The 14,774-nt window shown below is 40.5% G+C and overlaps 1 protein-coding gene across 4 annotated transcripts in view; it reads left to right on the forward strand.

Annotated features, from left to right (window-relative positions):
- The first annotated feature begins 1,242 nt into the window (after positions 1-1,242).
- The window catches only part of NFXL1 (nuclear transcription factor, X-box binding like 1), a 91,043-nt gene continuing 77,511 nt past the window's right edge, over positions 1,243-14,774 (forward strand). For 2 of the 4 annotated variants that reach the window (XM_073342116.1, XM_073342117.1), the window contains exons 1-5: positions 1,243-1,570; positions 4,319-4,486; positions 5,960-6,069; positions 9,542-9,675; positions 11,174-11,242. In XM_073342116.1, coding sequence (XP_073198217.1) covers positions 1,357-1,570; positions 4,319-4,486; positions 5,960-6,069; positions 9,542-9,675; positions 11,174-11,242 — 695 coding nt within the window. In that variant the 5' untranslated portion in view covers positions 1,243-1,356. The remainder of the gene's footprint in view (positions 1,571-4,318; positions 4,487-5,959; positions 6,070-9,541; positions 9,676-11,173; positions 11,243-14,774) is intronic. The other 2 variants (XM_073342114.1, XM_073342115.1) reach the window with 2 other exon arrangements.

The following is a 14,774-nucleotide window of genomic DNA, read 5'->3' on the forward strand; positions in this document are numbered from 1 at the left end:
TTCATATTTAAATTTGGCTCATTCCTATTTTAACAATCCTTTCAAACAGACATAAAAAACCCTCCAAATAGCAACACTCTTCCCCCAACTTACTTACTTTATAGATAAGGGTGCATTTATTCCCTCAACAAGAATTAACAACACATATATGCGTAGCAGAACCTGAGAGTTACGAACACCTCAGGAACGGAGGTGGTTCGTAACTCTGAACAAAATTTTATGGTTGTTCATTCCAATGTTTACACAGCTTTGAAACCTGTACTATGCAGAAGAAAAATGCTGCTTTTAACCATCTTAATTTAAATGAAAAAAGCACAGAAACAGTTTCTTTACCTTGTCAAATCCTTTTTTTAAACTTTCCCTGTTTTTTAGTAGTTTACATTTAACACAGTAATGTATTATCTTTGCTTTATTATTTTTGTCTTTGCTGCTACCTGATTGTGTACTTCTGGTTCCAGATGAAGTGTGTGGTTGACCAGTCAGTTTATAACTCTGAGGTTCTACTGTAATATCTTTATGAGGGAATTTCAATAAAAAGTCAGCATTAGAAAAGTAAATACACATTAGTACTGAAAACACAAGCATGCTTACCAACCAAAGACATCTACTATTTACTTGCCAAGAGGTTATACATCTATTTTGCTAGTTATAGAAAACTAAAAATAAGAATCCAGTCAGGCCTCTTTACAAGATGATCCTTTGTTAGTCATAACCTAAAGTAAGTTAAGAACAACAAAAACAAATGAATATTATATACTATGCACACTGAGTTCTAGCATTTGATCCTAATTATGAGAGGTCTTATGAAGTTTAGTTTATAAAGTGTAATTAAAAAGATGTAATAGCGCCTGCTAATTTGCACTAACTAAGAGACCTATTATGACTGATTGAATTTTGCAAACTAGCAGGTAAATGAGCAATAAAAAAGGAAGGACAATAAATATCAATATAATTGGAACAGCCTAGTTTGGACTCAATTATTTATTAAAGAACACAAACAAAAACACCCCGACACTGTTAAATTACAGTTGACCTTGCTACGTGCAACACCATAAAAGATGAGTAAGGTAACCATGCCCCAGAGCTGCGATCATGTCTCCTGCCTTCCCCCCTAGCTGAACCGCCTCCGGCGTAACCTCGATGAGGGGCAGCCCCTAAAGAACTGGTCGGATCATGCTCGGGCCGGCCGGCGGCTCAGCCAGGGCGGGGCCTCCGGCGGGCGGAAGGGGCGGAGCTTCGGGCGGAAGGGGCGGGGCTAATCTCCCGCTGCTGGCGCTGCCCGGATAGAGGAGCGAGCGAGCGAGCGGGCGGAGGAGCCGGGCGGACAAGGGGTCTGCTCGGTGCCTGGCCAGAGGGATGGAGGCGGCGTGGCGCCAGGCCGGCCGGGGCAGGGGGCGAGCCCGGGCCAGTGGCCAGGCCGGGATCGGGCTCTGTGCCCGCGGGGGAGCTAACGGCGGCGCCGCCCGGCCCGGGTCCGGGTCCGGCCGGGGGAGAGGAGGAGGCGGCGGCGGCGGCGGCACTCCCTGTATCCCGCTCACCGGCAGCAGCAGCAGCTCCCTGGGAGCCAGAGGTGAGTATCCTCCCGGGGCGGCGCAGCCGGGGGAGGCAGACGCCGGGCTGGACTCTCCGGCAGGCTCCACGGGGCGCCCTGAGCCGCTGGCGGCCCCCGCTTGTAGGGCAGCGGCAGCATTGGCCGGCTGGGGCCAACGCAGAGGGGCTTCGTTAATAGTGGGGGGCGCAGCCTGAAGCCCCAGCCACGCAAGCCAGAGGTAGCCGACAGCCCAGGGCTGCGGGTCGGGAGGCCTGAGTTAATTCCCGGCGCTGCCGGGGTGTCTCTGCCTTGCCCGCGCTGGTGAGCCTCCGCTCCCCTGAGTGGCGCTGTTGATTTCCCACCCTTCTGTGCGAGGGTCACAGCCTGCACCCTTGTAGTGATTGTTCCCAAACACGTAAGACATTGCAGCCAGCGAAGTCTAGTCTTGCCTCTGGTGGGGCTGCTCACCTGAATACGTGCTCCCCAGTGTGGGCAAGGGCCCCATAATCTGGCCCCTAGTTTCTGCCGCCGTTTCCTATTCGTAAAATGGAGATTATCAGTATCTCACAGGAGTATTGTGAATATACATTCTCTGTTTGTGAAATACTGAGCTGCTATGTTGATGAGGGGCATGGAAAAATTTGTAAATAAATATTTAACCCCTTAAGTTTAACAATCTGCTTTACCTTGTATTTAGCTGTGACACTCTGGTTACTTTCTCCAGACATGAATAAAAGCTCTGTGAATCTCAAAAAGTTGTTTCTTCTATCAATAGAAATTAGTCCAATAAAACACATTGCCTCACCCACCTTCTCTTTATTAGTAAACTCCTCTTTATTTACAGCAAGCTGAGTTAGGTCATGGTATAGTCTCCCAAGGAAAGCAAGGAAGACTTTTGTTAAGTCTAGTTTTAAAGCACTTATAAATACATTATAGGGAACAAACTGCACGTGGCATGGGGATGAAATGACTGGCCTAAGAAATCCTTTGCATCTCTAATTCTATAGTATCTGATCTTATGGTTACTATACTTTTATGTTGGACTCTTAACCAGTTTGTGATTTTATTAGTATTCATTTATATTATTGTAGTGCTTGGGAGCCCTAGTCATGGGCCGGGATTCCATTGTACTAGGTGCTATACAAACACAGAGCAGAAAGATGGTGCCTGCCCCAAAGAGATTACAATTTAAATATAAGTTAAGAGATAATAGATGGATACAGACAGTAGGGAGAGTACATATGAGCAGTGAAACAGTATTGGTTGACAGGATGGGCAGTGGGCTCAGTATATCAGCAGCCTAACCATTACCAAGCTTTTTGTATGCATCATGGCAGATGAGAGTTATGAAGGTGGATATGAGGTAGCTTTGCAGACAGTTATGGGGACCTAAGTTCCCTCTAAGCTGCACGGCCATGCAGCTGCCTATTAAGCCCTGTGCAGGGGTTCAGGGCTGCCAAGGGGAGAGGCGCTTCTCCCCCAGCATAGACATGCTGCGGCGGTGAGAGAGAGCTGGGGGAGGGGTCCTCTCTCCCCACTGTAGCCCCTGGGCAGCCTACACCCCAAACCGCTCATCCCTGGCCCCACCCCAGAGCCCTCATTCTCTTGCACCCTGAGCCCCTCTCTCACACACCGAACCCCTCAGCCCCAGCCCCACCACATTAATTTTATGTGCACCAATATGGAAGTGATGTGTGTCACGTCACATCACTTCCATGTTGGTGCATATAACAAAATTCATTCCATACATGCATGGGAAAAATTAGAGGGACCACTGATGTGGCCATCCTCCCAAGCAAGAAAGTATGGGGAAAGTATGGAAGTTCTTGTTTGAAAATTTAACAAGTGCCTGATGGAGGCTAGTATCATCGGTTGATCAAAGTTAAGAATCAACCTTTTGATACCAAATAAGGGATTAGTAGGGTAGGGATAGGTTGTGATGGGCTTTGAAAATGAAAGCAGGTAGTTTCTTTGCAGTAAAAAAGGGTGACCCAGTGGAGAGATGCAAAGACAAAGAGATGACATGGTCAAAGCAATGGGCTAGGAAAATTAACTTTATAGTAGCATTCTGAATGAATATAAGTGGCGCAAGATTGGAGAGAGACTAATAGTCTTAATAAATGCGAAGGAAGGAAGTGAGACTTTGCAGTAGAGTCCCAGCTGCAGATCCAGTCTCCCGCTACATCATACTTGGTGGTCTAACAAATTATCTATTAAAATGACCATATGGAGGCTACTTAATGTTTTCAAATGAAGTGGTGGCATGGATCCATTACTGCAGTAGCGATGCAATGGACTGGTGAGAGAGCCCCAAAAGTCACAATTGTCAAAGTAATAGAAACAATTAAATGTACCTCCAAAGTTTCCGCAAAATAGCACAGATGCACTATTACAAACAGTTGTGAAATTTTATGTGCCTGACCCAACAAAAAGGAATAGTGTTTTTAATAGCCTTTAGGTAAAGCAGCAGTATGTACTGTCTAGCCAGCATACTTTGATAGGATGTGTGTGTTTGGTTAGATTAATATTTCTTTTGAAATAGTGATACTGGTGCATCAAATGCAATTAAGTACTCCCAAAACTGAACATTCATGCTGATGCACAGTATTTGGGGGGAGGGGAGGGAGGAGCCATATTTACTTGTCCTGCATTAGAAACACTAAAATGCTGAACTGGCTGTAAGGAGAGAATACTTATTGAGAACATTAAGTTTAAAAAAAAACTAAAAAGGACAGTGGAGTCTTCAGAATTTAATATGGCATTAAAATTAATGTATTTTTTATACAGAATTATCTTCTCAGAAGAAATTTGATGAAATTAAGAAGGCTAATCAAGCGGCAGCAAAAAAGTTTGTTGAAGACCAGTTTAGTTCCTCTTCTGAAGAAGATGAAGATAGCGAAGGAAAACATGGAAAGATATTGGCCAAAACATTCACAATTTATACTAATCAAACTGGTAAAATATTTTAATATATTGACATCTCTGTTTGTGGCATAAAAAAATTGGCAGCATTGTACGATCATCTTATATTTAAAAGCTTTGATAATTAGAGATAGATAATTCTGATATTGTAATGTTCTTAACATACGATGTTAAGTACTTAATTTTCTGTGGTGGTCAAGATTGGTAGAAGATTTGTCACAGGGTATCTCTGTCACTACCTGGTGTGCTATGCTGTCTAGAATGTTTCTGTCACCTCACAGTTACAAACACTCCCAGGCTGTTTTCCTTTCACTACATGTATCTTTTATTCCTCTGCTTTTTTTTAAATGCACAGAATATCACACAGGTATTGTGTAGCAGAAGCTTTCAATATAGCCTCCCTCCTTAGTACAGCTCACTCTCTGAGCTTCCCTTCTGAGCTCACCCTTGTTTCCTGTTCCTTCTATTTATATCCTCCCAATGATGTTGTCAGCCCAGTATTACCACCCAGGTGCTCATAATCCCACAACAGAAAGTGTTTAATTGTTCACAGCTGAGCTTGCAGTAGACTTCATACTGCAGCAATTGATAAGGATGCTGCTGCTAGCACCTTATCACAATTGCATATGCCACTTATACACCAGGCCAGCTAGTTGAGGAGAAAAGCTGGCTGATTAGGCAAAGGGGAAGAAAAGTCTCAGGTTTGCAAAACAAGGCTTCAGAACTGTGTGGTTTTTCATAGGTTTGTATTGTTTTGTTTTTGGAGAGAGGATACATGTAGGCATTTATTCTAACTCCTTATGCTGAATTGTTATAGCCCTGCAACTTGGGTAAGTTAGTCCCATGCATGGGAGATGTAGCATCTGGACCTTTCCGGTTCTTTAGTTCTTTCATGTCTACATTTTTGTTTTATTTGGTGGGGCAAGGGAAGTGGAATGGTAGTGGTGGAAGAGCTCCTGAAAATTGAAGGAGAGGAGATGACAGGAGTAACAGAGCAGAACTGGTCAGGCAGGGCTGTGTTTGGACTGGTAGGGTATGGATAGGTAGCAGCTGAGGAGTGGGAAGTGTGCCATCTGAGGCAGAAGTTGGCGAGGGGAGATGGGAGTAGCAATTTTGGTATACTTGCCACCACTTGATGGGGGGAAGAAGAGATCTGGTGAGATGCAGGTGAGGAAGAGGGCTGCAGGATTTAGCCATTTGGTCCCAAGAATTGAAATGAAACTAACTAAATCCCTGTGCACCTGCTGACTATTTATACTCAATTATATGCTGGGTGGACAGACTTGCCATCTTGATTAGTGTGATTTTTTTTTTCCTTTCCTCTTCTAAGCTCAGTAAAACTCTAATGTGACATTTTCTTTGACTTGTGCTTGGAAATAATGCTACACAAATGAACATTTGATTATCTTTAAACGTGAGTGCTCATCTTTGGGTGCTCAGATATAAATAGAGGATCAAACACTGTTAATGGTCTTACAAGAAGGCTTTGTTTTTTGTGTATTAAAGATGGAGATGCAAGTGAACTAGAACGTACAAGACAATATGTGAATGAAGCATTTCAGTCTGGGGCTTTGACATGCTTGATTTGCATTGCTTCAGTTAAGAGAAACCAAGCTGTAAGTATTTTACAATAGTCTTCAAGGTATTAAACAGCTAAATTGCTTTTTATTAATATGTATCAAGCAAATGTTAAATATTTAAATATGAACACTTGCCTGACTTATTGGAGTGTTGAGGATTAATATGAAAGTTTCTAGGAGTGCTAAATACTACATAAAAATTATAGTTCACTTTCAGCTAACTGTCATGTTTGTGCAGTATCAAAACTTGTGCATACATAACTTGAAATCGTAGTGGTGAATTTTGGTTTTTGTTCTGTGAGGTTCCTGTCAAACCTGTGGTCATGGTACAGTATAAGTAAGCTTGACATAATTTGATTTTTATTTTAATATAATTTTGATGGATAATATCAATATTTTTAACTATTTACATTTTCACAGTTGTAGGAAATTAGGGGAGGGGAGTCAGACATTTAGCTAATAACATTGAGATTCAAAAAGGTAAAGCTTTATTACTGTTAAAATACAAATTGTCAATATGTCAAAACATACAAAATAAATAGCTTTAAAAGTTTTCAGGAGGTACATTTCTTAAATTTGTAAATTTTGATTACTATCTAGGGAAATATTTTTTTCATTGGTTTGTGTGTATAAAGATAAATTTATTTGATATTTATCAATAAAAACTTAGGCCTTTCAAGCCTAATTAGAAGGATCACATTTTTAAATTTTAGAAAGTCACAGATACAAAAAGCAGCAGCAATAGGGCCTACACTTCAAAAGGATACGGTTGTTGAATCTTGGTTAAGATATTGTTACAGTCCGCAATAGGGGAGTATCACAGTTGGATCATATAGTAAGGGGAACCAAAATTAAGCTACAGTATTGCAGAATGGGTCAGTAAGGTACAATGAGAGAAGAATGTGGGATTTTGCTTGTCTGGGTTTTGAGATCTGCATGATTGAATAAATATAGCTAAAATGACTTCACGTCCCCTGACCCACGTCTTTTTCGTTTCATGCAGCCACATTTTTCCATAACCCAACATATCTCAAGCCAAATTTTACTCCCACTGAAGTCAGTGGAAAACTCCATTTAATTCAATAGGTTCATGATTGGGCCCATCATACTTCACTGTAGTAAATATTGTAAGGGGAAACAGACTGGCTATGCCCTTGGTTTGCAATAACAAATCTTGCTGCAAAAGAGGTAGTGTGCAGAAAAACTTTCCTTTTTTTTTTTAAATGGTGGATAGTTGTTATACATACCTAATAAAACTGAAGATGTTAACTTGTTCACAGAAGTCTCATACAACACATGGTATGTGATTTTTATATTAGACCTTTTGGTTCTTACAAATGAAATGCATTTTTAATGTGTCAAGGCCAGGTTTTTTGTGTTTTTTTTAATTATTTTTTTAATATGATTTGTCCTGTGACAGTTGACTTATAGATTCATAGATATTTAGGTCAGAAGGGACCATTATGATCATCTAGTCTGACCTCCTGCACAATGCAGGCCACAGAATTTCACCCACCACTCCTAAAAAAGACCTCACACCTATATCTGTGCTATTGAAGTCCTCAAATTGTAGTTTGAAGACCTCAAGGAGCAGAGAATCCTCCAGCAAGTGACCCGTGCCCCATGCTACAGAGGAAGGCGAAAAACCTCCAGGGCCTTCCAATCTGCCCTGGAGGAAAATTCCTTCCCGACCCCAAATATGGCGATCAGCTAAACCCTGAGCATATGGGCAAGATTCATCAGCCAGATACTACAGAAAATTCTTTCCCGGGTAACTTGGATCTTACCCCATCTAAAAACCCATCACAGGCCATTGGGACTTGACTTATGAGTAGACCTAAAATCATTTGGAAATTTAAATGAAAGTTGTTTGTGTTTTGTTGTTTTCATTTTTTTTAAATCAACACATTGTTACTCATCTTGGATCCTTAACTGTTTTTTCCATTGAGTATTTTAATTCAAATTTAGTAAATCTGTCAACTGTTTATAAATGTTAGTTTTGGAAATGAGCAATTGAGCTGTTAGTAACTTTTAGTGGGTCTGGGGTAACACACTTTTGACGTTGTCAGAAGATTGGAAATGTTTTCTCTCTTGCCTTTCACAAGCTAAACATAAAATAACCTGCTTCCATTTTAAAATGTCCAAGGGTAAATCCAGAGAAAAAGGAAATTCAGACTTAAATCTTCAGCTGTTTCACTTACCCCATTACGTCTGGTTCCTGCAACACACAATCTTTTAAGGTGTCTATGGAGATCATGGTAGTGAGCCTCCCATTCTGGGATGACGGACTCAGGTTTGTAGGGCTCATGCTACCGTGCTAAAAATGCCGTTGCAGCTTAGGCTCTGAGCCCTGGGGAGGGGGGTAGACTTCAGACCTAGAGCTCCAGCCCAAGCCATGACATCAAAGTGCTGCGTACACAGTTGGTTTTGTTTTGTTTTTTTAAGCACAGTAGAGCGAGCCTGGACTGGGAGACTTTCTGCCATGGGCTGTGTAGACATACCCTAAAGGGCGTCACATCATAAGTTAGACTATAAACTTGCAAACAAGGACATTTTAACTTAAAGGGCTGTGACATAGGTGTGTACAGACTTGCCTTCCTTGGGCATTGCACAAGATTTGCATACATACTTACGTATGTTCACAGACCCTGATTCACGTTTATGCACTGGAGGCTGTGTGCCTAAATTGGATGTATTTTTGTATATTTTTGCTTATAATATTGCTTTGAGATAATTTTCATAGTAATCTTTCAAATATCAGACTGACAGTACAAATTTATTCACCATTGAGGTGTTTTCATAACACCTTTTATGTGTTTATCCTGTTTGCAGGTTTCCAGTTCTCTTTTTAGACAAAGTATATTCCTTCACCACTCACCTTCTATTTCATCTTGTAGTGAAATCATAAAGCTACATTTATTCTATTTCACTTGATTCTCAACTGACGTACTGAGCATACGATAATGATTTCGCTTCAGGATCAGCAAAGAAATACAGCCAGGAGCAAGAACATACAACTTCAGTTATGGCAAGGAGAGCACAGAAGGAGACTGGCTGCAATAAATTACTAGTTTTTTTTTTTTTTTTTTAAGTTTGTCAGTTATGAAAGTACCTGCTTTAAAAGGGATACTACATTTAAACTGACACTTCTGCATGAGTCTTTGGTTTATTATTTTTGCACGTAACACCTAAGATTAGAGAGGTAAAAAATGTTTTACTGTTTCTTTTGTGTAATTAGGCCCACATAAGCAACAGGAAAAACTTACACAGCAATAGAAGAGAGAACAACATTTTACAACAGTATGAAGCTGTAGTAGTAAAATCATCAAAATTGGCAGGTGAATACAGGAATACATGTAGTATATGAAACTAGTTTTACCTTTTTTTTTTTTTTTTTTTTTAATTGAGTAGATTTAAAGTTGGTATCCCTTTTAGACACTGTTTTTTTTTTTCATTCATTTAATCAGAAGCAAGCCTAATAATCATTTCTTTTATGTTTATCTTTTAGGTCTGGAGCTGTTCTGGATGTTTCTGTATATTTCACATGCCATGTATCCAAAAGTGGGCTAAGGACAGCCTTTTTCTTATATCTTCTCCCTTGACAGATGATGATTTTGGGAAGAAAGATTATCCATGGCCTTGGTAAGCTTTGCATGTTACATTTAAAAAGATGCCTTGATTGAGGAGTAAGTGAGAACTGACTCACTTTAAAAAGTAACAGTACTTGTAACTGGAAAATGTGTACTCCATACTTGCTTTCACATTGTTCTGTGAATTTGTTTGAAGTTCACACTGGCACAGTTTGTGTTTAGGAAGCATTAAAAAAAAAAATCACTGCATTGAAATTTCAACATGTGAAGACAGTAACTTGACTGTTGTACAGATATCATGTTTTGCCCTCAGTTAAAATGTGGTTTTGATGGGTTTCCCCCCTGGTGTACCACCTGGAACTGGAGTACCACTAAGCCTTCCTGACCCACCAGTCTGGGCTCCTTTTTGCACTGTATTGCTGTGACAAGTTGCAAAGCCCTCTCCAGCCTGCACTTTCACCTGCATACACACAGATAGGGACACACCCAGCTCCTGTTACGCAACGGCTCTTTGACCGGCCCTTGCATGGGAAGGCTACAGCTAGGGAAACTACCAGCTTCTCAAGCATGCACCGACTCTGGAGTATAAACCCAAAATTATAGCATCTTGTGCTGCACAGGGAGCTGTACAGCAAAACTCATAAAATTCACTCTCTCCCTCTATGTGGAGAGGAATATGCAATAGCTTTTTGCCCTTGAGTTATGATTTCCACACATTGTTTTAGATAAAGCAAAAATAAGTTTAACTACAAAAGAGAGATTTTAAGCAACTTAAAAAAAACCCTGTGATTAAGCATAATAAAATACCATCTATTTAAATATTTTTGGATGTTTCCTACATTTTCACATATAGATTTCAATTAAAACACAAAATACAAAGTATACAGTACTTGCTTTATAGTTTTGATAAAATATATTGACCAATCACTCTCACAGATCTTGGGAGACAGGCCAGTCCTTGCTTACAGACAACCCCCCAACCTGAAGCAAATACTCACCAGCAACCACACAACAAAACCACTAAACCAGGAAGCTATCCTTGCAACAAAGCCCGTTGCCCACTGTGTCCACATATCTATTCAGGGAACACTATCATAGGGCCTAATCACATCAGCCACACTGTCAGAGGCTCGTTCATTTGCACATCTACCAATGTGATATATGCCATCATGTGCTATAATGCCCCTCTGCCATGTACATTGGCCAAACTGGACAATCTCTATGTAAAAGAATAAATGGACACATATCAGACGTCAAGAATTATAACATTCAAAAACCAGTTGGAGAACACTTCAATCTCTTTGGTCACTCGGCAATTCTTCAACAAAAAAACTTCAAAAACAGACTCCGAGAGACTGCTGCATTGGAATTAAATTGCAAACTGGATACAATTAACTTAGACTTGAATAAAGACTGGGAGTGGATGGGTCATTACACAAAGTAAAACTCTTTACCCATGTTTATTCTCTCCTCTTTCCTCCTCCTCCACTATTCCTCACATGTTCTTGTCAACTGCTGGAAATGGCTCACCTTGATTATCACTACAAAAGGTTCCCCCCCGCCGCTCTCCTGCTGGTAATAGCTCACCTTACCATACACACTGTAACAAGAGTGATCAGGTAACACCCATTGTTTCATGTTCTCTGTGTATATAAAATCTCCCCACTGTATTTTCCACTGCATGTATCTGATGAAGTGATCTGTAGCTCACAAAAGCTTATGCTTAGATAAATTTGTTGGTCTCTCACGTGCCACAAGTACTCCTTTTCTTTTTGCGGATACAGACTAACACGGCTGCTACTCTGAAACCAAGTATTTGCACTGTAAAACAACAAAAGAAATAGTATTTTTCAATTCACCTAATACAAGTAGTGTAGTGCAGTCTCTTTATCATGAAAGTTGAACTTAAAAATGTAGAATTATGTACAAAAAAATCTGCATTCAAAACCAAAACAAATAGAGCCTACAAGTCCACTTATTCCTGCTTCTTGTTCAGCCAGTCACTCAGACAAACAAGTTTGTTTACATTTGTAGGAGATAATGCTGCCTGCTTCTGATTTACAATGCCATGTGAAAGTGAGAACAGGTGTTCGCATGGCACCGTTGTAGCCGGCATTGCAAGATCAGGCTTGACAAAGGTCAGGCTTGACAAAGCCCTGGCTGGGATGATTTAATTGGGGATTGGTCCTGCTTTGAGCAGGGGGTTGGACTAGATGACCTCCTGAGGTCCCTTCCAACCCTGATATTCTATGATATTTGTGTGCCAGATGCACTAAAGATTCATATGCCCCTTCATGCTTCAACCACCATTCCTAGAGACATGCATCCATGCTGATGACAGGTTCTGCTCATTAACCATCCAAAGCAGTGCGGACCAACACACCTTCATTTTCGCTATCTGAGTCAGATGCCACCAGCAGAAGGTTGATTTTTTTTTTGTTTGGTTTTTTTGTGGTTCGGGTTCTGTAGTTTCTGTATCGGACTATTGCTCTTTTGAGACTTCTGAAAGCATGTTCCACACCTCGTCCCTCTGATTTGGAAGTCACTTCAGATTCTTAAACCTGTGGTTGAGTGCTGTAGCTATTTCTGGAAATCTCACATTGGTACCTTCTTTGCATTTTGTCAAATCTGCAGTGAAAGTGTTCTTAAAATGAACATGTGCTGGGTCATCATCCAAGACTGCTATAACATGAAATATATGGCAGAATGTGGGTAAAACAGAGCAGGGGAAGACAATTCTCCCCCATGTAGTTCAGTCACAAATTTCATTAATGCATTTTTTTTTTAATGAGCGTCAACAGCTACACATTTTTAGCATAAATACCTTGCAATGCCAGCTACAGCAGTGCCATGAGAATGCCTGTTCTCACTTTCTGGTGACGTTGTAAATAAGAGGGCTGCATTATCTCCTGTAAATGTAAACAAACATGTTTGTCTTAGCGATTGGCTGAACAAGAAGGAGGATTGAGTGGACTTGCAGGCTCTGAAGTTTTACATTGTTTTGCTTTTGAGTGCAGTTATGTAACAAAAAAAATTTATAAATTTGTAAGTTGCACTTTCACAACAGAGATTGAACTGTAGTACTGGTATGAAGTGAATTGAAAAATACTATCTTTATCGTATCTACAGTGCAAATATTTCTAATAAAAACAATATACACTTTGATTTCAATTACAACACAGTACAATATATGTGAAAATGTAGAAAAACATCCAAAGTATTTAATAAATTTCAATTGGTATTCTGTTTAACAGTGCAGTTAAAACTGTGATTAAAACTGTGATTAATCGTGATTAATTTTTTTCATTAATCGCGTGAGTTAGCTGCGATTAATCGACAGCCCTAATTTTAAGTGATTATAAGGGATAGCAAACAGATCAAAGCTGATTTTCTAGTCAATAAACAACACAAACTAAGCTTAATATACTAAATAAATTGCATATGAATAGCAGATTCTCATTGTAAGAGATGATAGAAGCAGGCTGCAGATTCTTAGGGGGCAAGTTGCGCTAGCTTACAGCTTGGAATCCCCAGGTGTTCTATTCACAGGCCAAAAATCCCTTTAGCCTGGCTCCAGCACTTCCATCAGTTCAGTCTTTGTTCCTCAGGTATTTCCAGGAATCTTCTTGTGTGGGGAGTGAAGAACCCCAGTTGATGTCACTTCCTGCCTTATGCAAAAAGAAAAGGAGTACTTGTGGCACCTTACAGACTAACCAATTTATTTGGGCATAAGCTTTCATGAGCTACAGCTCACTTCATCGGATGCATACTGTGGAAAGTTTAGAAGATCTTATTTATATAGCTTTTGGATAGGGCAGGAATCCTTTGTTTCAAAGCTTGGTTCCCAGACTGGTCTGTAGGAAAACACTGATATCCCAAGATGGAGTCTAGAGACTAGAGTCTAGAGTAATGGTCTCATTACATGTCCTTGCAGAGTCCTAGCAGCCATTCTCGGAGGCTGTCTCTAGTGGTCTCAGGAAGACGCCCCAAGTGGGAGATAAGCTTCTCCTAAGGCCTATTGTTTTCCTAATGGCCTATTCCCCACCCACTGGCTAGACTGAAAGCATCTTGTCTAATGGGAGTTTCCCAGGTGTAACTACATTTTGAAATACAGAGACATAGTCAATATTCATAACTTCAGATACAAAAATGATACAGGTATACAAATAGGATGATGATATGATAGAATCATAGAAATATAAAACTGGAAGGGACCTCAAGAGGTCATATAGTCCAGTCCCCTGCACTCAGAGCAGGACTAAGTATTGTCTAGACCATTCTTGACAAGTGTTTGTGCAACCTGCTCTTAAAAATCCCAAAGGATGGAGATTCCACAACCTCCCTAGGCAATTTATTCCAGTGCTTAACCACTCTGCCAGAAGTTTTTCCTAACGTAAAACCTTAACCGCCCTTGCTGCAATTTTAGCCCATTGCTTCTCGTCCTATCCTCAGAGGTTAAGAACAACAATTCTTCTCCCTCCTCCTTGTAACAACCTTTTATGTACTTGAAAACTGTTATTGTGTCCCCTCTCAGTCTTCTCTTGGCCAGACTAAACAAACCCAATTTTTTCAATCTTCCCTCATAGGTCATGTTTTCTAGACCTTTAATCATTTTCGTTGCTCTTCTCTGGACTTTCTCCAGTTTGTCCACATCTTTCCTGAAATGCGGCGCCCAGAACTGGACATAATACTCCAATCGGGGCATAATCAGTGCGGAGTAGAGCGGAAGAATTATTTCTTGTCTTGCTTACAATATTCCTGCTATTATATCCCAGAATGATGTTTGCTTTTTTTGGAACTGTGTTACACTGTTGACTCATATTTAGCTTGCGGTCCACTATGACCCCCAGATCCCTTTCCGCAGTACTCCTTCCTAGGCAGTCATTTCCCATTTTGTATGTGTGCAACTGATCGTCCTTCCTAAATGGAGTACTTTGCATTTGTCTTTATTGAATTTCATCCTATTTACTTCAGACGATTTCTCCAGTTTGTCCAGATCATTTTGAATTTTAATCCTATCCTCCAAGCATTTTTAATCCCTCCCATCTTGGTATCGCCTGCAAACTTTATAAGTGTACTCTCTATGCCATTATCTAAATCATTGATGAAGATATTGAACAGACCCAGAACCGATCCCTGCGGCACCACACT

The sequence above is a fragment of the Lepidochelys kempii genome, chromosome 4, assembly GCF_965140265.1.
Source record: "Lepidochelys kempii isolate rLepKem1 chromosome 4, rLepKem1.hap2, whole genome shotgun sequence".
Classification (NCBI taxonomy): Eukaryota; Metazoa; Chordata; order Testudines; family Cheloniidae; genus Lepidochelys; species Lepidochelys kempii.